Below are 26,972 nucleotides of genomic sequence, written 5' to 3' on the forward strand. Positions count from 1 at the left end.
CACTGTATTGGATTATAGCAATTGGTGTATGCTCCTAAGCATAAAGCATTAAATCTCAAATGGTATTGGGTTTGGCATTCATATTTAAAGAATACATTTTTTCCTGTTCCAAAAAAATTGGTTATCTTAGAGATTGGCAAAATGTGGCTATGGGACTGCAACTCGCCATCAGTCCCTAAATGGTAGAGCCAATGGTAATGGTGTGGAAAAGGTATTCAAATAACGAAACATATAAAAATTTATTTTATAGGATTATAGTCTCCAGTTGTCCATTTTTGAAAAGACAGTCTGGTAGATTACTTTTATTTATAAAGCCATAAAGAAAATTTGAACATAAAAGCCAAAAATACAAGCTCAAAGGAAAAAAAATTACAACAAGTGATTGTAGAACAAATGAAAGACATTTTCCCTGCTATACGTACATACAGGGATTTTATGTGACTTGTTGAAGTGGTATTTCCAAGACTTGTACATTCAGACAGGCTTCAGGAAATCAAGTATGTTAAAAGAACTACAGTTGCCATGTATGAATAAAACATGAAGGGCAAAGCTTTCATTGTACAAAAAGACAGATAAATGCATTGAAACAAAAGACTTCATATAACATTTTTTAAAATACACTTTTTGGCATTTTAAGTGAACTTTGTGTTTTTTGGAATCTGTTGGTTGCTTAATGGAGAATTTGTAAAAGTTGCTAATGGAAAAAAAACAACCACCACTGGGTTTCCTAATTATAGAAATGTAAATTGGTGACACTAACCAACACAGAGCTAGCCTAATCAACACTATTTTGTGCAGTGAGCTATTTACTCCTAATGACCCTAGATGTAGCTGAATCTTGTGGTGCAAATGTTGCACTCTTGGGCTAAAATTGTACTGGCTTGGAGGGGGGGAGGGTTTTACAGAATTTCAGCGTAGTTTTGAGCTAGGAAAGAGGACGTTCCTCCCACATACACTGCCCACATCCCCAGGTAAGGCAAGAGACTTTCAGTAGCACTTGTAGGAGTTTCAAAGTGGTATTATGTTCATGCAAATTCATTTGCACAGCCAAAATGGAAGTTCAGAGGCCCAGTTTTGCTTTCATTCAAATGACTTGCTGTTGCATCTCTTCGCTCCTTTTCTTTTAGTTTCCAGGTTGCTTGAATGAAAGCAGTGTGAGGAACTGAAAATCCAATCTGTCCTTTCCACCTAATTTGTTCCCTTATTAGCAACATATCATTTATTTCTAAACATGGGCTTTGCAATTTTCATTAAATTGATGTATATATAGTTAATAAGCTATTTCCATGGCATTGTATGGTACCACATACATGTTAATTCTCTCTTATCTGGGATTCCAAAATCCAACTCCAGTCTTTCATGGCTGGCTGAGATAGTGACATCTTTGCTTTCTTATGGTTCAGCATACACAAATTTGTATCATTATTTAAAAAAATTGTATAAAATTACCTTAAGGCTATATGTATAAGGTATACAGTCAGCCCATCTTATACGTGGATTTTTTATACACGGATTCAAGCATCCACGGTTTGAAAATGTTCCAAAAAAAGTATAAATTTACCTTGATTTTCCATTTTGTATAAGGGACACAATTTTGCTCTGTCATTATATTTAATGGAACTTGAGCATACACGGATTTTGTTATACACGGGGGATCTTGGAACCAAACCCCAGCGTATAACAAGGGTCCACTGTATATGAAACATAAATGAATTTTGTGTTTTTACTTGGTCCCAACTCCAAAATATTTCGTTATGTTTGTTGTTGTGTGCCTTCAAGTAATTTCTGACTTATGGTGATCCTAAGGCAAACCTATTGTGGGGTTTTCTAGGTAAGACTTGTTCAGAGGAGGTTTGCCATTGCTTGCCCCTGAAGCTGAGAGCATGTGACTTGCCCAAGGTCACCCGGCGGGTTTCATGGCTGAGTTGGGAATTTAACTCTGGTCTCCAGAGTTGTAGCCCAGCACTCAAATCACTACACCATGCTGGTTGCAAATACAGGCATTCTGAAATAAAAAAAATCCAAAACATTTCTGGTCCCTAGCATTTCATATAAGGGAGGCTCAACCTGTATCTCAAAATTTATGTGCAAAGCTAAACTTTGTATGTACTCTCCTCCAAGATGAGGAAGTAAGAATTGACAACAATTGGAGTGATCCCACTGGTGTCTCTATTCTAATACAAACATTTACATTTCTAAGGCAGCTGTACAACATTCTGTTGCAAATGTTTCCTTCAACATAAAAATCTGTCCAGCTATTTCAATGATGAGGCTGTGAAAGCCTTGTTCCATAGATATTTCAGTTTTCCCTTACTAAGACCCAGTACATAGCGGCTCTGAAGAACGCCCTCGTCAAGTACGAGGGACGCCCCGCCAACACACCCCTCACATGTGATGAGGGCGTCCTTGCTGTGTGGTGGTGAATAGACGGCACACACAGCAATGATGTCACTGCTGTGTGGCATTCAAATGGAGCCATGCAGCAGCGACGTGCTCGCGCTGCCATAAGCTATTGGCGGTGGTCCAAAAAGGAGCCACTGGCAGTAACTGGCAGTAATTTTAGCTTGTGCTGTGCTATATACACGCATGTGTATACATAAAGAGGTAAAGTTCTGCCAGTGCAAGGAGGGAACATAAGTATGCTAGACTTCAGAGATGTCTTCTATTGCAATATAAAGGCTTCAACATATTTTTACATTTGAAAAAAATTATGTGATTTGTATGGTGTATACATATTTAAAATAAGCATGTTCCATTTGTCTCTGAAACCAACTAGATTTAATTAGGTTATTTCAGTTATATATAGTAGTCTGGACAGGGCTAACTACAGCCTTAAGTTGAAAACTTCTGTTGGGTTTGTAGCTGCATGCCTCTATGCCAGCACTATTGTGTTTGTGTACGAACAATGTGTAGGAGTATGTTTTAGAATACTGCTGGCTTTTTTAAATGGAAGAGGAATACATTAGTGCAAACAAGGTTTAAGTTGAAAGAGATCTTATTCCAATGTATAAAAAAATAGTTTAGGCCCTTGAATGTTTGCCCTAAATACAAAAATATTTTGGTTATTTAAAAAGGTGCTTTCAGATTGCTTATACCATGACATAATAACAATACTGTGCACAGTTTATATTTTGTATTCAAAACGTTCTGTAATTTGGAAATATGTTTTATTTTTATTATGTAATGCTGACACTACTAGCAACTTCTACTAGTTGCTTTGCCTCCAAAACAATATAATACACATTTCCAAAAGGGAAAAATATGATTGCTAAAATATGGAATGACTGATTATACTACTGACACTAATACCAATATGGCCTCTTAATTATTTTTTTTTATAGCTAACTTTGTATTCATCTGGAAGAAAGTATAATTGATCATAGGGGGGCTATAGCCAAGTAGAAATAAATATATTTGCATGTATCCTATTGATTTCAGTTACAAAATAAAATTCTGAAGTAGATGGTACTGTAATTGGTAGCCACCCCCCCCCCCCAAACACCTTTTCCACCAATTCAGGATATGACCACTTACGACCATTTCTGTTATTTGGGGTGATTTCTGTGAAATGTTGAGAAAGTTTAATAGTGCCAATTTATATGAGGTTGGTCAAAGAGAAAGGCCTCTGAAGGAAGGAAATGGTCAGGTTAAACATAATTGTGTACTGGCCAGTCACTCTTACATTTTCTGAGTTCTGTGACTGGGGTTTTGCCCAACATACATCACAGTTATCTTGCATATTTGTATTCTTTCTCCAGTAGCTCAGTGTTCCCATATGCACTATTAAAATGCACAGATTGTTCAGGGGTATGCCTGTCTCTGTCCTTGGAGGAAAACAGTGCTGGCGCTGATGAATGTATCAGGTATCTTTTATGTTCGTTATAGTTAGCTTTGCCTAACACTGATGGTGCATTAGGGACTTAAGGAGTCTGTAATCTACAGTTACAGATTGTAATTTTAAACACACAGGGATCAAACAATGTAATATGACTACGCTTGGTCACAGTCTCTCTCTGTCAGAAATTACATAATACACAATGCTGCTAACATTTCAGAAACAGAAAGAACACTGTAAGATTTCTTGTGATGGACTTTGGTATGTATGTTCCATCTCTTTGACTGGCTTCTGTAACATTTAACTTCCCTGCCCTTGACTAACAGAATCACCATGAGTCATTTTTGCTTACTTAAAAACTCAGCAGAATCCAGCATTTGTTAACATAAATAATTGATTTAAAAAAATAAAGGGTAGGATGCATACAGCCCTTGCCAGTAGGTATTTGTGGTGTTTTGTACAAAAAGAATACTTGCCAGACTTAAAGGAGGCAGTACATATTCCTTTATCACTTAGTTCCTATTATCATACTGCTGGCTTTTCCTACTCCCATTACAGCTGTGAAGAAACTAGTTGCCTGGAATCAGCATGTTTCCCTAAAGGTGAAGCACAGTAATATATTCCACATTTTCTTGTTAATCTTTTTACATTCCTGCATTCAGTCACTGCATGGGGGGCAGGGTGGGGGGGAGAACTCACTTTTTCAGCTGTTCTGGCATCTCCATTATTTACTGAGTGACTGAAACTTATCTCTGCAAAAAAGCACGAATGTCTACCATTTATAGCAGCTCTCATGCTACTATTTAAAAACTTCCATGTACTATTTTGTTTTTAGCTGGCTTGGTAGATGAAGCATAGAATTGACTTACTGACCAGAATAAAGTTTGAGTCTTCATTCCTACTTTTTCAAGAGGGGTTTCTGCTGTTCTCACTTAGATGAAAAGCACTTTCAGTGTGCCAGCGTTGTCCAAATATTGTTTTGGCTTTCACCTGACTTGCAGACTGCAGTTGGCAGACATGATGGGATGGCTGGGGTCATCTTTGGGCAGCTTCCATGGGCAGAAAAACCACTCTTCAAAGTGCCTGATGAGCTTGTGAGCCTTTCTGGTTGTTGCTGCACCAGCATTATGTTCCTATTGATAGCACGCTGTACCCTGAGGATTTGCTGGGTGCTGCAGGTATATGAGGCACCACTGAGCATTTAGAAGTTAGTCTTGATGTGCTTGTAGCAGTTTTGATAGGCGTAGATATGGGGAAAGGATTGGTTTGGTTTTGGGATGTCAAATCTGCAGGGGCAGCAAGCTTGTCTGAAGTGAAAGCAGAAGGTATGCACTGAAGCACATCCAAAGGGGAAGGAGGGGAATCTATAGCACTTCCATCGGAAGAAACTGGGCTGGCACAGCGTCCTTCTCCTTGTAGGTACCGAATGCACTTCTTTTTCCTCCTAAGAACAGTGAAGAGAGTTATCTGTAAATAAAGGGTGAATTTATAGGGTCATATTCTTAAAATAAAAGCAGTATAGTATTCATTACAATTATGTTTGGAATATAGTAAGCCCATGGGATGAGTTTATTCTGTCATCACCTTTCTGTGGCATTTGAATTTTTTAGACACCTTAAAATCTCTTGGCAGTTCACATTTCTTACCACTGGGTGGCATTATAACTACATTGTGTATCCATGTGAACTTGTTGCCTGTTGACTTAGGGAGAACCCATGAATTTCATAGAGTTTTCTTAGACAAGGAATACTTAGTTCTGTAACCTATTTCAAGAGCAAATTCCTGTCACATTAAAAAAAAGTTATGTAAGGAGATCTGCAGGTCTGGGGCATCCCGTATACTTTTCAGAAAGAAATGGAAAAAGTTGGGCTTCATATTTTTCAGCAAACAGCTGAAAAGACAGCCAGGTGACTTAATTTTTTAAACTATGACTTCCATTAGGTCAGTGGTTCCCAACCTTCCTAATGCCGCGACCCTTTAAAACAGTTCCTCATGTTGTGGTGACCCTAACCCATGAAATTATTTTCATTGCTACTTCATAACTGTAATTAAATAGGTGTTTTCCAATGGCCTTAGGCGACCCCCATGAAAGGGTCATTCGACCTCCAAAGAGGTCCCGACCCACAGGTTGGGAACCACTGCATTAGGTCATCATGCATGACCAGTAGTTGGGGACTGTGGGAGTTCAAATTAAACCCATCTAGAGGAAACTATGTTGCCTAATTATCTGTCATGACATGCAGTGTTCCCCAACCCCACAATCAAAGGTGGAAAACTTCATTTACATCAGCTTTCATACCTGCACTCTTTAGAGTAATGTGCAAATAATTATTCCTGTGAGGATCACCCCATGTGGCAGTTTGATATGGCTCTCTGAATGGTACAAGTGAGCTAAGAAAATACTCAATAGCAGTCTAGGTTATAAGTCATCATTCTTTTCCATAAGAGAGTATCTGCCAGGAGGTGGGTTTCATAGAGAGGTGTGCATATGTGCCTTCAAGTCACCTGTTGACTTATGGTGACTTCAAGAATTTCACAGGGATTTATTGGGCAAGGAAGATTCAAGAGATGGTTTTGCCTGTTCCTTCCTCTAAAATGTACCTGACAGCACCTGATATTTGTTGGTGGTCTCCCATCCAACTAATAACCAGGTCTGACCCTGTTTAGCTTTCAAGATCAGATGGAATCTGGTGCATTATAAGGTGTTTAGCTCTGCTTTATTCTTTATTTAAAGAAGAGTTTACAGCTTTAATTTGGGGATGAAAGCAGTTTTAATTCATTGTTCATTTTACAGCTTCCATGTGAGCCATTTAAAGTTAAATGCATGGCAGCCCTGTAAAAGTGTTTTTATTGTACATTGAGTGGCTCATAAGGTATTAAGAACAGTGCACGCTGACTGTCTTTCTTGTCAGTACACCATTCCAGCTTGTACTGTTGGAAAGACATTGCAAGCTATTTAGGGATATTGCATTGGTGCACTGTGGTAGAACAGCCATGAACACTAAGCTGAGATTCTCTGTATTAACACCACACACACAGAATGATTACTGGGTGCCAAACTGGATGATCAGCACACTGAGTAAGGCTGGGTGGTTTCCTTATGTGGCTGGTTTAAAGGTATCAATACAATTTCCCTTGCCTGATACACAGAAGTTTTTGATGCCTCATACTGTTCAGGTAAGGTTGCTGTTCTGCACAGCTCAAGGTTGGGTAACTCTCATTACAGGACAGAGTGATGTAGCATTAGAAAAACAACTGTGCTTATGATAACAAAACAGAAAGAAGAGCCACAGCTACTCTGGTGAATGGGAAGTTGCAGTATTTTTTTCCAGACAAATTAAGGTAGATCCTTTATTCTATAAACTGTGCAGCATGTATGGCTGTCTGAGATAGCAACCAACCTCTTTGGCTTGCCCTTGGGATCTTGCTCAAGGGTAGCTAAGGAGATGTCATAGGTTGACATCTGTGCCTCAGTAAAACCTGCACCAGGTTGCTCTCCCCTTTGTTTGCCTAGCCCCAGGTCTCAAATATTTAAATAGGTTCCAGGTCAATAAAAATGGCCCTTGTTTAACCCAAATACTGTGTTTGGTCTCATTATTTTATGGTAGGTCAACAATGGGCTAACTTTCATGATGTAACAGCTAATACGCATATCAGTCATGGATATATTGAATAATAAGGAAAGCCAGAACTATGTAATCTGGGTTTTCCTTAATCCTCCTCTTTAACTATATTTAGCAACATTAACCAGTTTAATTCCTTTACATCTGAGTGAGTTTAAAAATGCTCCTACCTTGGTTCAGTAGGCAACTTATTACTGCATTCGTCTTTCCTGTTCTATGACCATTTTGAAAACTAGGAAGTTGGGGACTCGTTTGCTCAGCACTTGAGGGCACAAGAGGAATTCTTCTCAGACTACCAGATATGGAGGAACCCTCAATGTGCTAGGGACTGGTACCACATTTGTGCCCAGTGGCTGTGATGGTTTCTTTTTTCCTGGAAACTCACCAGGGACCATCAGCCAATGGCTTGGGGAATGGCACCAGTAGCTTTAAGTAGCACTGTTCTAGATCAAACACTTGTTTGCAACTTGCCTTTACCTTCCTGCATATGTCACTCTGATTCCATGTACATGTATTCCAAATTCCCGAGTCCAGGAAAACGTATTTAGGATTGAACTTGAAAATGTTCACAGAACACATCTAACCCAATTTACCTGATATATTAATAAAAGGCTCCTGTGATTTACAGCAAAATTGCATGTGCAAACATAATAACCAGTCTGGGTCTCAATGGTGTGTTCCACTCAGGAGAAAGATCAGTTTTGAGAGAAGAAAGGAAAAAAAAAAAACCTTCTCCATAAATCAACTATTGCAGAGCAATTCTATGCATACAAGTGTAGCCAGTTTTCTGAAGACTTATTCAGATGTCAATAATATTAAGAGTATTTTTTTTTTTTTGCAGTAAACATCCAGTCAACAACATTGGGGCTGTGCTCTCTCTCTCTCTCTCTCTCTCTCTCTCTCTATATATATATATATATATATATCCAGAAATACTGAGGAAATCAAAACTCTTCCATGATTACCCTATATAGGTAACCTCTTTCCTCCCTGTTGGGTTAAAATGTTTCTCCAGGCAATAAGGTGGCTGCTTGCAGAGAAAGAAGAGTAAAAAATAAGGCAAACCAAAAAGATGGCAATGCACCCCGCTACACACTTATCTCCTTTTATCATAAAAGGTTAATCTACACTCTAGCTTTCCCTTTCCCTTTCTTGAAACACCTTTGTATTCTTCCAAATATCTAGCTCCTTCTGTTCCCTGAAACGGGAAGGTGCACCATGATATGGCATCTGATAGGAATCCACACTCTCATTTCAGTCCATGAGGTTAATGATAGAAGTACAGCCCCAGCTCATTTCATGGTGTCTATTACCTCTCCCTCTCCTGCGAACCTCACAAAAAGATCCTAGTTCTTCTTTTCTCTGTCCAGGAGGAGATGACAAAACTTCAATTGGTGAGTATCCTAGAAGTGATACATTTTCCTTTTATCCTGACTGACCAGAGGTGCATAAGAACTTTATTATTATTGCACCATAGTTGTAACTAGTAAAATCCAAGGGGAAGTCTACTGCTGCACATCACTGATCAAGCAGCATAAAGAAGAGACTGGTAGCATTGGGCAGGAAAGGAACAGATATAGCAGCGCTAGCGTCAAAGACAGTTGTGGACTTTGGAGAGCACAGCAGCTGATGTATATGAACAAGCAACTTGCCTCCCCCTGTGCTTTCCCTCTCACCTGTTTATATGTTATGTATACTGTATTGTGGCACAACAGAAACTCACACACTGAGTACAGGGGGAGTGGGGGGCTAAGAATATGAGATGTATACATACATACTCTTTATCATGCACCATATTTCTGGCTATATATCTTAAGGGCAGTGTAAGTTTAAGTAGACTGGATCATAGCTCTAGCCTATGTGAAAGCTTGGTCGTTCCTGTATAAAAAGTTTATGAACTCTGTGGATTCTAGGTTTTTTTTCCCTTGCACAATATGGGAAGCCAAATAATTTGTAAGAGAATCAAGTTTCTTAACAAAGCAATTTACACCAATGTGGTCTTCATTTCCTTAGTTGGGTCTGAAAATCATGGCAGTGCCGAAGTTTGTAAGGCGTGTGGTCCATCTGTTCAGCTTACAGAATGGAAAATACTTGACTGGATATTGTTGGAAGGGACCCTGAACACAAATAAGCATATTAATCCAGAGCTGGCCTATTGCAAGGAGCATCAGGACACTTACTAATATGCAATGCTTGTAGAAAATGAGAGAGTAAGAAAGTCACCTAAACTCTGCATCCCAGCTACTTGGTTAGTTCAGAAGTCATGCTGTGCCTGTGTTTATATGCTTTCAAGCTGCCTATCGGCTTCTGGTGATCTGATAAATTTCATGTAGTTTTCTAGGCAAGGTATACCCAGAGGTGGTTTTGTCACTTCCCTGCTAGCTCAACATAAATAATTTGTGAGTTCTTTATTCAGTGTAAATCAGACATTTAGAAAGTAATGCCATTGATTACATATCCTGCTGCTGACTAGGAGGCAGCAGCTTAGTCTTGGATATTTGCTGCTATTAAAAGATATTAAATTATTTAATAGCTTGCAGGGATAAGAAGATCTCAATTAATTAGAGTAGTGTATGCAGACAACTCCCCCCTCCCTCCCTTGAGTGCTGAATTCTGCAGGATGGTGGCTACTGTGTTGAACTAGGTAGTTTGAAGGTATCTCTTGTACAGTGGCTGTGAAGTACCTTGTATATTGGCTCTTTTTCATCAACCCTTTTAATGCTAGACAGCTAATGGAATACATGACTCCAATTTAATGGGAGAAAATGTGGAGTTTAGCCCATCTTGATGCAGAATTAGCGCAGAATTAGGATGGCACACAAAAGAAGAAGGCAAGGGGTAGAGAGTAGGGTTTCAGGTTCATGATCCACAATGGCTTCATTATTCAATGAGCAGAATTCTGGTCTCACACAGGCACCAAGCCATTTGTGATGGGGGAAGGCTCCAAAACAGTACTGGGGTGGGGGTGGGGGGCAGCCATACAGAAAGAAAAGAAAATCCATCAAGTATGTTTTTTTCTTAACCAGTGGTTCTTTAAATCTGAGCCACAGTAATTGCAAAATGCAAGTTTTTCTTCATAATTGATTAATGTAATCGATTCTCTTCCCAAACCATAATTTTGTCCACTGTGATACAGCTGGGGAAGGTTCTGGTGCTGCAGCTGCTTTGGACTTCTGCAAACCCAAGGGCCAGCCAGAATGGCCAACCATGTCTATGAATTATGGGAGTTGTGGCCCAAAAGGGTTAGAGGACCAAAGATCCCCTGCCCCAGTTCAGCAGGCTTCTCATGCAATTCCTTTTACAGGAACAATAATGTGTCCCCCACAAAAGGAAGTTGGCCAGACTGAGGGAACTGCAGCCTTGTTAGGATGTGTGAGCATGACAGAATTCACTCTTCATCACCACTTTTTTATACAATGGATGAGATTGTACATAGCAGCACTGTTTCTGGTAAGTGGGAAGCCACTGGCTTCTCTGAGTGCCTTTCTACCCTACCTACCATACAGATGAGAAAACATGACATTAGTAAGAGAAATAAATAGACAATCTTACCAGTTTTACTTTTTTTAAAAAAAGAATTAGCTAGGCTCTCGATCAAAACTGGAAGAAGTCCCAGGCTAGCTTGTGCTTTACACAAGTACTTCACAAGCTCTTTGATGTGGGAGATTGGCAAATAATTTTTATCCAGTGTGCTATTGACTAGTACTGCCTTTGTGTGCTTTGGCTACAGTTGTTTCTTTCCTGGAAATTCACCAAGGACTGGCAGCCAGCAGCTTGTGGATCTGCACCAGTTCATGGACCCTCACTTTACACCCCTTGCGCTTTGAAGGCTGTACTCTCTTCTTTACATCTATTTCCTCTGCAGACCTTGTTGCTTGCCACTATTTAGTTTAGAAAAAGAGTCAACTGGTATGTATGACAACTTTGAACTTGGTTGGCATGCATGAATCTTCAAGATCTTTTTGTTCAATGGCTTATACATAAAGTATTACATATTTTTACTGACTATCATTTTCATTCTCCTATCTTAGAAACAAAACATGTGGAGGCAACATTAACAAGGTGCAATGTGGAAAGGCTAGGGGAGCCATAAAAAGCAAGCCTAAGGAGTGCTATTAGTAGTGTTAAAAGCAAAGGCAGCTGTAGAAACAATGCACATACAAAAAAAAAAAAAAAAAAAAAAAAAAAAACCCACAGAGAAGAAGAACAATCTGTAGGCTAAGCCTGGAAAGCAAAGGGTTCTGATACACACCTGCATGGGCCGCACCAGTCCATTTGTTGGTTGAGGCCAAAGCGAGCTCTGCATTTCTTAGGAGAAGCAGGATCTGAACAAGGAGCATGCGTGGCGGAGAATGGGTAAGGCAGAGGCACAAACAGCAGCAAGAGCAGGAGAAGAAGAAAAGATGCAACATCAGTTTAACTGCTGGAGGCAAAACTAAACAGGCCACATAAAACCTTCTCTGGCAACAAGTTTCTGCTGGCTGTAGCATCTCACCTAGAACAAAGGATGTGTTAGGCAAATAATCAAAATGATCTCATGCAACAGGACTGCTCTCAGGTTGCTACTAGTGTTGTGTAGAGATTAATTTTTTTTAAAAAAAATCCTTATTATGGCATCTCAGTTGTTTTGCTCTTGTATTTCCAATGACTTTCTTCTCTCAGACTTGAGAAAATGCCCTGAAAGTCTGTGGCAAATTATTTTGGTCTAAATACATGCCAAGCTTTGCTTGGATTGTGTCTGATCTTCTGAACTAAAAAGTGAATCATTGCTTTCTCTGCTGGTACTAAAATGAGGAAAGTAGCATCAATCGATACGAAGTAAATAAGCCCTGGTCAAGGGTAGCCTTCCTTAGCCTTGTGCCCAACAAATGAAGTTGGACTGCAGTCTGCTTCCTCCTAAGACAGCACAACTACTGTCTATTCTTGCTTGTGTATTTGACACATCTGGAGGCCATTAGGTTGGAGAAGGTTGCTATAAAGCAAGCTCTTCCTAAGAACCTGAACTGCCTGTGCCTCTGGTGCCTCTTCACCACCAACCTGCATCTACTCCTGGCTGTGGATTTTCTAGTCACCACTGGCTTTCTGGTTCTAACCACCACTTTTCTCAGTTGCCTTTCTCAGATGCTTTCATGTGCACTTTTTAAAAATTGCTGCTATATGTAAGAAAACATGGAATAACATTAAGAAACATTGGAGAACATGGTTGACAGCCAAAGGTGGTACTGAACCCAATGATTCCCTGAACTAGGGAGACTAGAACTGAGGCTAATGGGGTTTATTTTCAGGTAAGTACTGTACTTACCTGAAAATAAACCCCATTAGCCTCAGTAGGATTTTCACCAGAAAAAAACAACTGCTTAGTATCATGCTGCATAGACGTGGTCCTATGCCAACTTGGGCATTATTGAGATCTCTAAGTCATTTAGTATATGGTTTGAGGACTCCAGCAGAAAGGGGTAGTGTCTGGGCATCTGCCATTTTTACTGGGGCTAAGAAAGAATCCCAATAATTTTTTGCTACTATAATGAAGTATCTATGGCAACGTTTAAGCTAATGTAGACTTATTCTAATACATTATGTTGAAACGCTGCATAATAACATGATAAAAATATAATTCAGATACAATGAAAGTTGAGTTGGGATTCTAGCTACTGTGAAAGTCTTGCTTATTGGAGGGGCAAGGAACAGTCTGTTTGGAAATGATTGGCAGTTGCCAATGTACAATGTGTTCTTTTACCTGCTGGGCAGAGAGTTTGTTGAGTGGGAAGTCATGTATTCCAGAGACCATTGGACTTTAGATTTCTACATTGTTCTGGAGAACTAGATAGACAGGTTTTAGGCAAGGTGAAGGGACTAAAGTTTGATGTGTCCCAAAAAAAAGTAATTAGGTATAAACTGAATTCCTCAATATGAACTCTTTGCCTCTTAACTGGATGGTTGATATTGTTACAGAAGAGCAGACAGAAGATGCAATTGCAGAAAGGTGCCAAGCTAGAAGAAATACCTATTATGTCTCATGTGACATGAAACACATTAGAATTTATAGCATAGATAGTGGCCTCCCTATAGAGAAAACAGAGGTAGTATTAGTGTAGATAAGGATTACTGAAGTCACATTAGGTCATGAATGCAAATCCTAGATGAATATTATAGCTATTGTTTGGCTGTCTCAACTAATCCCCAACCAATATAAACAAGCAGAAAGTTATCAGAAAGTGTGCTGGCTTTTGCAGCAGTGGATTTACCTGAATTGGAGTCTTGCTGCTTCTCTCTTGTTCTTCTTTTCTTTTTTCCCTGTGAATAAACGGGGCAGGGGAGGGGGAGAGAAAGAGAGATTAAAAACATAAATCATAATAACAAAAGCTTTTGCCAGAAGAGCGTTTTGAGGTGTGAGTAAAATTTAGCTCCCATGCACCATCCCCTCTTTCTCTCTCCAAATCAAATCAGCATGAATTCTGGAGTATCATGTGTGTCACCCTTAAACCTGGCCCACAGGCTATTGAATCCATGGCCTATATAATTTAACGTCAGCGATTCTCAATGCTTTTCTGAAAAGCTACCAAGGGAATGGAATGTGTAACACTTCCATCTCATGATCTAGAAGTCATCCGTCCCTCCGTTAGCCTTTAATATATCATTCTGTCCAGCTGTCAGTACAATCAGCAAGGTGCCAGGCCCCACACAACCTTTTGAGCAACCAGTGGGTCAGCCCTTCTATTAGGCTATAATGGTTCTGGTAATTTTAGAGATGAACAAAATTCTGGGACTGGTAAAATATCTAGAGGTAAAAGAAGAAAAAGCACCCACAAACCACCTCTCTCGCCCCCCCCTTCTCCAACTTGGCCAGTAGACGGGGCTGGCAGTAGAGCAGTATCCAGCCATGTTCCTATAGCTGGACACAGAGCAGCAAAGCACTCGCTAGCACCTCTGGAGTTTTCTAGAATGACATAATTGCTGTGTGTTTGGGAAATGCATAACTAGATATGACTCGGTTACTGCCCCATTCTCTATCAGCTAATAAATGGCTGTGCTGACTGAGGGCTGCAGGAGGTAAAAGGTGGATTTGGAGGGTTGGTTGTTGTGCAAGGTCAGTAAAGAATCCCAATATCTGTAAACCGCCCCCCCCAAAAAAAGACTAATTCAGGATTAAGTACCTGTGCATGTCACAAACAGGATGGCAGTTCATCTTTTATGCCATGGCTGAAATTTGTTGTTGTGAGCCTTCATGTCATTTCTGACTTACAGTGGTCTAAGGCAAACTTATCATGGGGCTTTCTGGGGCTGAGAGTGCGTGACCTGCCCAAGGTCACCCAGTGGGTTTCCAAGGCTGAGCAGGGAATTGAACTTTGCTCTCCAGATTTGTAATCCAACTACAACACACTGGCTCTCATGGCTGAAATTAACATCTCTCAAATATTGATTACAAATATCAGTGGTGGATATACAGAAAGAAGAGCTCTCTCATAGCCTGTGCATTTCTAAGTATGTTGTAGAAATATCTTTTCCACTTTGCAAACTAGGTGTGTCTGTACACTTCTTTCTCTACTTTACTCCTAGTTGGGCAAAAAGGTTGCAGGGACCCTTTCTGGGAACAGAAATATCTTTTATATGTTTTCTCATAGTCTCTAATAAAAGTGTTTATCAAGTATTAGGATCTTCATCCATCTTTTGAATTAACTCATATGAACCCAGCTTCTTTCTTCCCTTTAGCTGCACAGGTACTGACCTACTATTCAATATAAAGGAATGATCCAAGCCTCTCTACACAACTTGTAAAATCATACACTGAACTCAGGGATGGTTCAGTCTCAGGCCCTTGTGGGTCCACTCTTAATACAGTTGGTCAAAGGTCTGAAATATGAAAAAAATGGCTTGGGGCTTCCCTATATCTCAGTAAGATTGATGAAAGACCTAGAGGTCTGATCATGTTTGGTCAGTTAGTGTCCTAAGTGGGGACAAATATGGCATGTTGCCCCCACACTGCAGTGACCTGTGTGCTGAGGAGACAACCTGGCTTCCCCCTCACTAGAGGAATCTGCACATTTGCAAAAGCCAGGTCTTTGTGCCCATAATGACAGTTCTCCTAGCCAACAAGTAGAAATCTCTGAAGCTGGTGTGGAATAGAAAAGGTGATGGTGAGGTAAAACCAGCTAGCCCCCATCTTTCCAGTCAGGCTGAGGCACTCATGGCCTGCAACATCCATGCAAGTATGTCCAGGACAAAAACTGAAATTGAGATTTATTGAAAATACTTCTTTTTTTTGGAATGCAGGGAAGAATCAGCAGGTGGACAGGATAATGAGTGGAGAAAAAATTGGAAAGGGAAAGTAGAGAATGTGAAAATTTGGGAGACAACACATGGTACTAGATATCATTACATAAAATTACCACTGGTGAGAGAAAATTTTAATACATATGTACATCACTTTCCTCCCATGAACAATAATTTGAAGATAGCCGTTACAATGAAGGGCATATATTTGTAAAGTCTGGTTTGTTTGTTCTCCCCATGGTCTGTTTTAACCATACATGTATGTCACACCAGCAGTTATAATGACTATGTTAGCTTCCACATTTTCTTGGGCATAAAATATAAAATCATTGACAGTATCTTTCTGAGGCATAATAACAGCATCCTGCCCCTAAGTATATTCAGTTAGAAGAAAGTCTCACTGAATTCGGCTTATTCTGCAGTAAATGTGTTTGAGGCTGCAGCCTTTGTTTAACTTTCAAAAAAGGGACTCTGAAGCCAGGGCAAAACAAAGGCTGTTCCATTTTAATTTTAAACAGCATCTGAGTATGTTTGTCATCAGTGAGGAACAAAAATTGCCTGCCTGATGAAAGCAAGCAAAATCAAACCAGACTGTCTTTCCCCACACTCCTTTCCATACTATGCTGATTTTGCTGGCAGCAGGAGGCCTAGTTACTAAACAGCTGCCCAATACCACAATTAGAACACAATGTTGAGGGCTGTTACTAACATACATGCTCTGTGCCTGTGACACAAAGCTACGTCTCAACTGTAAGCAGGAAATGAGTGCTAAACCCATGTTGGGACACTCATGTTGCAAATGGGTCTTCAACAAGTTTGGCTTGGGAAAACATCCCTTTGGTGACTTAATATTAGGAGCATAAGGCTTTTCACTCTAGAATATTAGAAAGCAGTTCAGACATTCAGAAAGAGTACATTGTGGTAGGGTTCTAAATACCCTTAAGGCATTAGATCCAACCTTCATCTTGGAAGTTAAGTAGTCAGCCCTGGTTAGTACTTGGATGGGAGGCTGCCAATGAATACCAGGTGTTGTAGGGTATATTTCAGACAAAGGACCTGTTAAAACCACCTCTGACTATTCCTTGCCTAAGAAAACCTTATGAAATTCATGGGGACATCATAAATTGACAGGTGGCTTGAAGGTACATGCACACACGTAGTAGTAGTAGTAGTAGTAGTAGTAGTAGTAGTAGTAGTAGTATCTTCATACATATGCTGAATGGTGGAGGAAGATTTCCTGCTTGTTTGGATGCTTTTTTACATCAAAAAATTGTTGTGGTCTTCATTTGATTCTGAGGATAGCACCACACATTCTACTTTACCTGCCTGGCACAAACCAGGACTGGAAAGACAGCCCATGAGCTTCAGGCAGAGAAAGGAGACAGGTCCACCTGTTGCTTGACAGTTGTATTTTTCAGCTTACCAGCTGTTCTTCACAATCCCAGGGTTACTTATACAGTATAAAATATGTACAATAGGAACATTGGTCTGGGTGGTGGAAATGGTCAGGGGCATTGCATGGGAGAGCTGATGATTGAAGGAAACACTCAGTTCTGAACTCGCCTCTTCCTAAAACTTCTATTTGGAAAACTGCACCATTCCTGTCAGACTTGACACAAGAGATGCAGTGGCCAGTTTGAAAGGGAGGAATGTGAGATGGAGCTTGTAGTCCTGCACCAATTCAGTAGGCTTAAGGGGGCCTTGACTGTCAGAAGTAGGCATGTAAGAGGACTCACCAAGCCTCCCAGTTTAAATCTACCTCAGCTTTCCTAAGGGAAACACAGGTCATCTTGCACCAGTCAGTCTAGGAGGAGTTGTCCCTACAGCTGCTTCCACAAGAGAGGAATTAACTAAAGCAGGTGAGAGGGGGGCCAATATCAACCTCCCACGTTGGATTAGAACAACAATGGCAATGGGGGAGTTATGTTTACTGTTGTTGTCATCTCTGGGGGACAGACTGGTCTACAAATACAAATGAATGTGAAAGCAGGGATAAATAAATCCCCGAGAGGTGGAGTGGGACAGAGGACTTACATAAGAATTTCTAATGCTAGAAGGTTCTGAAGAGCCCTCTTACAGTTTCCCCCCTTCCTTTATGGCAGAAGTAGAAAGCCATGGAGCCTCGTGCATCACATTCATGAAATGGGGCACTGTGGGAGGTGGAATGTGAAAGGCAGGGAAGGTGGCTTAGAACACATGCCACCAGCTGTCTGTCATGAATGCTCCCAGAGTCTACTTTGCTTTCTGTCAGCAGCTTCCTAGCAAAAGGGGCGTGCAGACTAAATTCTGGCACATACAGTTGTAGCAGTTTTGAGAGACAGGACACACACATAAGCATTTCTAACCCATGATCACTCCCAGATGCTGGGGACAAGCAATAGGAAGGGCCACTGTGTATGAGAACAGCTTGGGAGCTGGCCACTGTGGGGACACAGGGTACTCAGATTAGATGGACTCCCAAAGCTGAACAAGGACAGCAGTGGTACTTATGTTATTGGAAAAATATTAGTGCAATGATGTGCCTAAATCAGGAGAATCTACAATTTTGTGCCGATTTTCTTGTGCAACACAAACCAGCCATCTCTTGTACCTGACACTATGTCTAAACAAATATAAATAATAACTCTGCAGCATTTCACTTACAGTGGTGATGATGGGCACTGAATATGGTTTGATTGATAAGGTTCCCTTTATTTCTGAGTGCCAAGTTCCATCTTCAGTCATGTCTTACTCAAGGCCAACATAAAATCTCTAGGCCATAGGTGTGCTGCTTCTATTGCTTTACAGGAAAAGCCATTGTGTTCAACTTGCATTCCTTCAATTTCTTTTTTTTTAATTTGTGGGGTGGGGCAGTATCTTCCTCAACCTGTACTCCTGGGGTCAATAATAAGGGCAATGACTTCCATCAGTTACAGTTCTTGGACAAAATGGTAACCCTCTCTGAGAGCCACATACAAAAGGGAATAACTGATGGGGGAGTGTGATGCCATTGTTTATGACTGCCCATCTCCAAAGGTTTTGAAGAGCAGTCAGACTTTTTTTTAAAACAAACAAACAAACAAAAACAAAGATTGATTAAATACCCTAAAAAGGAACATGTCGGCACAGAGGGCCCAGCTACTACCACTGACATGTATTCTAGCTGCCTGGTAACCCCATGCGCCACCTATTGATCGCCCCCTTCAAATCAAGAAATTCCATAGCCAATGAGCAATTCTATGGCCATGGAAAAGCTCAGGGCTCCTGGAATTCTGCAGCCAACGCTGGGTTAGGTGGATGCATGAGTGGCAGGTGGTGACAGACTCTCACTGCCGTAATGCAGAATGACATTCGCTGCAGAATTCTCTTACCCTTGCCGCAGAAACCGGCCCCGAAGTACTGCTGAATTCCAGGGGCCCTGAGTTAAACTTTGTGTGATCACGGGATGAAGAGCCTGAAGAAGACTGAAGAGCAAGGGGGTAAAGCATTAAAAATAAGCAGTGGCAAAGAGCATAGTAACAAATGCACCAAATCAGCACATGTGGACACCAGAAAGACAGGAGCAGAAAAATTCTCACAGCAAAGGACTCCAGAGTATTTTTCACATATGGTTATTCTCTTATAAAAACAAGCCACTTGGGCAGTAGAAAAAGTAACCTGGAATTGTACCTATACTGAATCACAAAACAGCAGATACATTTAGAAGGAAAGGGATCTGGAAAAGAGATTTTTTTTTTAAAAAAAACCCTTTTATTTAAACTATTGGGCATTTCCTTGTGGTTTGAAGGAAAAATAGGCTAAGAAATGCTCCACATACAGAGACAAATTCACATGTGAAGAAACATTTAAAGGAGGACTGGGCAGAGAATTAAAGGAATTCACTGGCCATGCTGGCTGGAGGGTTTGGGGAGTTGTAACAGCCTAAATACCCTAAGGCACCAATACTATCTGATCTTGGAAGCTAAGCAGGGTTGGTCCTGGTTAGTATTGGAAGGGAGGCCACCAGGGTCTGTAAGCCATATTTCAGAGGAAGGAACTGGCCAAGCAACCTTTGAGTTTATAAATAAATACCTTGCCTGAGAAAACACTATGAAATTCATAGAGTTGTCATAAGCTGACATGTAACTTGAACACACACACATGCGCTCACAGAGTAGCTTTGCTAGGCTTTACCTATTTTTGTGAACCACTGTTTCTTCTAAAGCAGCACTTGGCCTAGGGCAGAGAAGAATACAGCCAGGTAAATGTGGCTGTTTGGCTACATATGTCAGTATTTTCTGACGATTTAAATCTTAAATCTTTAGATAATAATATTTAGATCTTAATAATTTATATTTAATAGCGATATTAAATACAAAGATTTAAATCTTTAATATCGAAACAATGGTTAGGATTCTTTCCAACAGCAGCATCTAGATCTCCTCATATCAGCTGTAGCCCATTTCATCAACCATTATATATATATATATATAGCTAGCGCATTTATACCCAGCCAAAAAGGCTCTCAGAACAGAAAGGTATCATGGTAAACATTTGATACTAAAGAGTAAAAAAAGAAAATCCTTTGAAACTGATTTCTTTTTCAGCTTCAACTAATTTTCACAATTTAACTTTTAGCTGAAAAGCAAAGTTGCATCTTTACAGGACCAGGAGACTTGTCCTTTTTTCTGTCTATGAAGATTTATAAATAAGTGCATGCAGAGACTCTTCTGCAACCAGAGGTCACTTTTTGTCACACAACAGTTTTTTGCTTCCTAAAAATCCATCTTCCTCCAGGATAAACTTTTGGAAAACCATAGAAAATTCTGAAACCAGAATATCTGATATACAGAGAATAAAGGGAATAAACTGTTTTTGGAATGTCCTTTTCTGGAATAAGGTGACATTTGGCTAGCAACCCTATGAGAACTGAATGGATTCTACAGAACTCTATTGAATCAATAGTCTGACACAAAGCTGTAGAAAAGGACTCACTACAATCTCAGATGCAGTACGTACATAATGAAATTGGGTGATTCTCTAAAACGGGTTCCCAACCTATTTGACTCACAAAATTCTTTTTAGAATCAGTTCCTATGGCAGAGCTCCTAAGAAGCTTACCCTATGTTTTATAAGTTAACGCTGTTTAGGAGTAGTGTTACGGGGGGCGGGGAGGAAGATGGAATAGATTGCAATTTTCCTGGAGTGGCAGCAGAGCCACTGCTCTAAGCCATTTTGGGGGGGGGGGGGGGGGGGGGGGGGCGAGAAGGAAGGTCATTTAAGGATGTTCAAAGAATATTCTCTCCATTTACTTCTTGGAAGGAGCCCCTGGACAATGTAGGATGTCGTATGGTGTCTACCAGTGAAAAGAAAAAGCAGAGAACTTTCCTTGCATAGAACCCCTTAAGGCTGCAACCCTACATCCTGTGCCCTGGGAGCAATATTAACAGTGGAAGTTAGTCAGTATGCAAAGGGATCTTGTAGTACCTTTGAGACTAACTGTGCAAAAGAACTAGCATGAGCTTTTGTACACTCACAGATTGTCCTGATGGGTTGGCTTGGAGTCGCCCCATTTAAGGCTGAATTGAGGCCGCAGCAACCGCATGCCATGGCCCCAATCCAGCCAGCTTCCGCCCCAAATAGAAGCGTAAAAAATCCGCTCCTATTTGGTGTGGAAAAAAAACCTGCCCCTTTGCTTCTAGGGCTGGTCTTTCACCAGCTCTGGGCCACATGGCATCTAAACGCTACACCCCCAAGTCACCTGGAAGTTGCCCAGCATGTAATTGCCAGTGCAACTTCCGGGAGACTTGGGGGTGTGGCATGTCTAAATGCCATGCCCTCAAACTGTCTGTTTTGGTCCTCAGTCTACTTCCTGAGATGTAAATACATATAGACTTGAACATTAACGTAACCTGTATTCAGATCCAAGATGGATTTGGGGTAATAGCTTCTCCTCAAAGTTTGCCATAACTCATTCACATATGCTCATTCCCCATTCTTTTGAGAGTTAGCTTTGGTAGCAGGAGAGGATAAGAAACTTTCATTCCTTAATTCTCTTTATGTTAAATTATTTTAGGATTCATAAGTTATTTAGAAACTGTCTCCTCTGAAGTAAGCCCCACAGAACTATGGTTTAATCCTAAAAATGTTTGCATGGGACGTGCAGGAGCCTTAAGGCTACATACTAGGGCATCATTCACACAATCAGCATGAATGTAGGCAGTGGGAGGGCACAGAAACTAGACTGGGACTCTGTTTTGGGGATTAGAGAGTCTTTAACATTTTGCCCCCTATGTGGGGGCAAAATACAGAGGTGAGATTAATGTTGCCATGGTCTCGCAGGTTGTTTTGTCTACCCAGAGCAAACAAACAAACAAACTAACAAACAAAAAACCTATTCTCTTCATTAGCCTTTTTAAGGTGCACCACTTTATAGCATTCTAAAACCAATATGTATAAAGCGCCTTGATGCTTCTTCCTGAAAAACCTCCACTTACTCAGAGACTTGAATAATATTTTACTTATATAATATAAAAATTTTCATAGCAGCCACCTGTTAACATTGAAAGGTCAAGAGAGGAGTCTTTAGATAGATGTAAGTGGCTATGAAAGCACACCCTGCCTGATTAGTCACTCCACTGTAAAATGGCCTAAATCCCTGTTTCTACGCCTACACGCTCCTCCCAGTTTCAGTGGCTGGTGGACAGGCTTGTAAGAGATTCCCAAAACAGCTGCTTCCATGCTTTTGGCATTATAACCACAATAAAAGCATTTTGGCTCAAACCTGGGTATGGTTTTCTTGCGAACTTTTAAAAGTAGGCAGGCATTCAGACTTTGGGAGTGATACCTTTTGGACCACAACTGCCATGCAGATTGGGGGGGGGGGGGATCTGGTAATTATAGTGCAAAAGAGCAACTTTCAAAGACATGTATCTACCTCATAGTACCACTGGCCTTGTTGCTATGAAGTCTGCCTTTCCATTGCCTCCTTCCTCAAATAATCTACCTGCAAATGGCGCAGCTTGAACCTGGGGCTTTCTACTTCTGAATACATGTTCTGTCAGTGAAGTATATACCACTAGTCCTATTAAGAGAATCCTTATGCACTGCTAACGATATGCCAGAGGAGTCTAGAACACTGCTCAGCACATAAAGCTCCCCTTAAGCTGCGTCACATGACTGGACTACCTGGCTTTATAGTTCCATACTCTGGCTAGCAGGCAGCTGGCACAGGCCTGATAGCTGAGCTCTTTTAATTGGTGATGCTGAGGAAGAATCTAGAAACCACTTTGTGCAAAATGCATAACTAGTGAGAGATGGCCTTGTCTCTGTTATTAGAACCAATAGGATGTAGAAGTTAGAGTCTGGGGCAGGAATTTCTGAGACCGAGGTTCCAGTCCCTACTAGGGATGCCATAACCCGGTGGCCCCCGTGACCAACACGCATTTGGGGGGCCCCTCCCGGTCCCGGTACGGTTTGGCCCCTAGCCCCCGGTTCGGGCTTCCCCTGCCTCCTCCCCGTCGTCCTGTGCGCGGCTGTGCGCCACTCTCCCCACCTGGCGCACTGGCGTAGCCTAGAGAGCAGCTCTTTAAAACATCTGCCACTCAGAGCTATTATATACCAAATGAGCCCACTTGGTATATATACCCTCAGGAAGCCTTACTTTCCAGGTTACAGTGAGAAAAGAAAAAAAGGCCATAAATCGTTCATGTTTCACTGGGAGTTTAATTGCCTCATCTTTTAAATGTAAACCGCGTCAGTATTCTTGTAATTCTTTATCATAGTATCGTTTTTGAGGCCCTAAACACCTTTAATTGTAATATGCAAATTTATCCCGAAGCTGACCAATGGGAAAGAAGCAATCAGCCCTCCGCTTGGGTTGGTTTTCAATGGCTTGGTAAAGGAAGAGCTTTTGCTTTGCTTGTAAATAGGAAGGGCTTTGGGGTAGCAAAGGCTGCAGAAATAGTTTGACCCCCCCTTAAACATCCATGGCTCAGTGCTATAGGATTCTGGGAAGTGTAGTTTCTTGTGGCACCAGAGCTCTTTTGACAAAAGGAGGCTGAATAGTCCACAGTGGAGGCGTTGCCTGACGGCAGAGCGGTGGAAGAGAGGAGGCTGCTCCGGATGGTCCTGGCACTTCCCTTGGCTCCCTCCCTCCCTCCCTCCGCCTCCTCCTCCTCCTCTCGGAGCAGCCCCCCAGCCAAGCTCATTCACACCCCCCGCCTGTTTTTCCCCCCCCCCCCCCTCTGCACTTTGAGACCCCTTTAACTGCCAAAGCTCAATGCTCTGGAATTCTGGTGTCTGAGGCATTTGGCCTTCTCTGTCAGAGAGCTCTGGTGCCACAATAGACTACAATTCCCAGGATTCCCCAGCACTGAGCAGTTTCAAACTGGACCATTTCCTCAGTGTGGATGCACCTGGGGAGGAATTCTGGGCACTGCAGTTCAACTAAGTTTGGAGAGTTATGGGACTCCCTGTCAGAGATAGCTCTGGGGCCAGTGTACTACAATTCCCAGCATTCCCCAGCACACCCAGGACAGTTAAGTCACTCTCAAACTGGATTCTTTCCTCAGTGTGGATGCAGCTTTGGTGAGGAACTCTGGGCATTTCAGTCCAGCATTGTTTTATTTTTGCAGTGCATTTTGGATTAGAGACAAGGTGACCAGGCATCCTCCTCCTTTTCCAGGACATGTCCTCCATTTGGATCATGGCTAAGAAGCATGGATTTATAATTACATGGGTGTTTTTAGCTTTTATTTTTTGCCATGTCCTACATTTTTTTGCTTGGGTGCCCTACATTTTGGGGTGAGGGCATTGGTCACCTTGGTCAGATAGCTTTCCAGGGGTTTAACTGCCATTCTGCTGTGGTGCTGGAACAGACCACCATTCCCAGAATTCCATAGCATTCAGCTGAGGCAGTTAAAGTGGTCTCAAACCAGATGATTTCTCCAGTGTAGATGCAGCCCAAGCCTTTTGCCTCTCTTATGTCTGAGATTTCAAAGCCCAGCCCTGGCACCACAACAAACTACAAATCCCAGGATTCCATAGGATGGAGTGATGAGAGTGAAAGCAGTGTGCAGCAGCCTAAGTTTGCTTAATGCAGTTCTTAACATGGTGCACCTCTTGCCTACAGAGTCTCCCAGGCCCCAGCGGGGCCCTAGAGTCCTCCAAGGCCTTGCTGGGGCTTGGGAGAGGCTGTCTCCCAGGCCCAGCGAGGCCTTGGAGAAGGTTTAAAAATGTAGGACCTTTTTTGGTTAATTTCCTGGCCAGGAAATTTTTAAAAAAATGTCCTACATTTTAAGCCTTGTCCTACATTTTTTCCCAGTTTTGAGGTCACCCGGGATGGCAACCCTAGTCCCTACTGAATCATGAAACTCACTAGGTTTCTTAGCCTGACCTACCTACCTTACACAGTTGGTGTGAGGGTAAAGCAGCAAGAAGAAGAGCCATGTGCAATGGCTTGAGCTCACTGGAGGAAAGGCAAGAAAAAAAATGTAACCAATTGAGATGGCAGCCCTTCCATTACCTTTCCTCAACCTCGCTCAAACTCACTACAGTATTCCTCCCAGATGCTTTTCAACATATAAAAAATTGATCATGCACCTACTTTCAGATTGGGACAAGCAAGTGCTTGCAAAAATTGACATTTATACATTTGTCAGCTAGCCAGAAATGGTTACCTCTTTTGCCCATAGTATGGGTTGTGAGTGCTCCCCCCAGCTGGAAAGTAGAGGAAGAACACCATGCTGATATAGCAATGTAGTTTATTTTGATACTTCAAGTATTTGCCACCTGACTCCCCCTTCCGACAGAAAGTGGAATGAGAAAAAGGAACAAAGAAAACTGATGCTTGCCCTGGTCCAGGGAACCTTGCAAAACCAGGCTACCAAGGTACTGCCTTCCCCTCAGAGGGGACTCTGTTAGCCCCATGATCCCCAATTACTGGCTATGCCTGTTTGTGTTTCTGGGAGCTGCAGTCCAGAAACACCAGGAATTGCCTGCCTATAGAGCAAATGAATGTAAAAAGTTAAAAGATTCCTTATAAAATCCATATCATGAAACATTCTGGAATTCTTCCTTATCCAGGATTCTGAAATCCAGAATATTCCAATAATCAAACCTTGTTTCATGGGGGACTGAGATAGTGACATCTTGGCTTTCTGATGGTGCTTTCTGAAACAAATTTTGTTTCATGATGCATAAAATTATTTTTTAATAAAATATAAAATTACCTTCAGACTATGTGAACAAGGTGTACATGAAACAAATGCATTTTGTGTTTATTGGATACCATCTCCAAGATATTTATTATTTATAATTTATTTTACTTATTATTTATTTTATTATGTATGTATATGCAAACACAAGTGTTCAAAATGCAAATAATACTAATACTGCTAATAATATAAACACCTCTGGTCCTGTGCATTTTGGAAACTGGAGATTCAACCTGTATAGTGAACTCCCTTTTTATGATTTTACACCCAGAGGATGCATCTAGTGCTTTATCTTTAACAAGTCAAATATTTGTTTATAACAGCTCTGGGATCCTGAGCATGATTAAGTTGTTTCAGACTGTGTGAATCAGTGGTACATCAGAGAATGACAGTATGAGAAAGGAGGCTGACAAGAGCACAGAGAAAATGGGAGATCCAGGCTCCAAGCACGCATGTGGGGCTTCAGTGTTTCATGTAAAATGGCAAACACATTCCCTAGATTGTATGGTCCTTAGTATGTGCCTGCTAAGAACATAGAGACCCATTTATGTTTGTTTGGTAATGCACTGCCAACAGTAGTGTAGTGGTGCATTTCTAAATGTAGGCTCTCACCAGGGAAGTCTCTACAGCAACCCCTCCACAGAGAGTCCACAAGTACAAGTGTTCTGATCTAAAACAATTTATTTCTATTTTCTTATCTAAAAGGAGTACGATTGAGATCCTACATTGCTTTCTTAATTATGAATGTATACCTCTGGAATAGTCTGGCAAAATACACCGGCTTCCTGGCAGCTTGGGGGCATGGCGTACACGTGATGCACCCCCCCAAGCCGGCAGGAAGCCATTGTGAAGCCACTTGGCCGTTTACACAGCAGCAGTTTTTTGGTGCTCTAGTGGTGTGGCGTTTAGACACCGCACGCTGCAGAAACATCAAAAAGCTGCAGTGACAGTGGAAAGGATGCCCTTTTTCTGGCAAAAAAGGAGTGGCATTTTTCCACTTCTTTTTGTGCTGGAAAAAAGCCAGATAGGGGCGGTGGCATGTAGTTGCTGCAGCTCCAATCTGGTGCT

At 41.3% G+C, this 26,972-nt stretch overlaps 1 protein-coding gene across 6 annotated transcripts in view; it reads right to left on the reverse strand.

Annotated features, from left to right (window-relative positions):
- Nucleotides 1-1,978: 1,978 nt before the first annotated feature.
- The window catches only part of TCF7 (transcription factor 7), a 161,334-nt gene continuing 136,340 nt past the window's right edge, over nucleotides 1,979-26,972 (reverse strand). For 2 of the 6 annotated variants that reach the window (XM_042452492.1, XM_042452490.1), the window contains 4 exons: nucleotides 19,080-19,172; nucleotides 13,704-13,752; nucleotides 11,711-11,783; nucleotides 1,979-5,279 (listed from right to left, as the gene is read on the reverse strand). In XM_042452492.1, the coding sequence (XP_042308426.1) occupies nucleotides 4,961-5,279; nucleotides 11,711-11,783; nucleotides 13,704-13,752; nucleotides 19,080-19,172 (534 nt within the window). In that variant the 3' untranslated portion in view covers nucleotides 1,979-4,960. Of the gene's footprint in view, nucleotides 5,303-11,710; nucleotides 11,784-13,703; nucleotides 13,753-19,079; nucleotides 19,173-26,972 lie in introns of all 6 variants that reach the window. The other 4 variants (XM_042452494.1, XM_042452493.1, XM_042452495.1 and 1 more) reach the window with 3 other exon arrangements.

Source organism: Sceloporus undulatus, chromosome 2 (genome assembly GCF_019175285.1).
Source record: "Sceloporus undulatus isolate JIND9_A2432 ecotype Alabama chromosome 2, SceUnd_v1.1, whole genome shotgun sequence".
Classification (NCBI taxonomy): Eukaryota; Metazoa; Chordata; class Lepidosauria; order Squamata; family Phrynosomatidae; genus Sceloporus; species Sceloporus undulatus.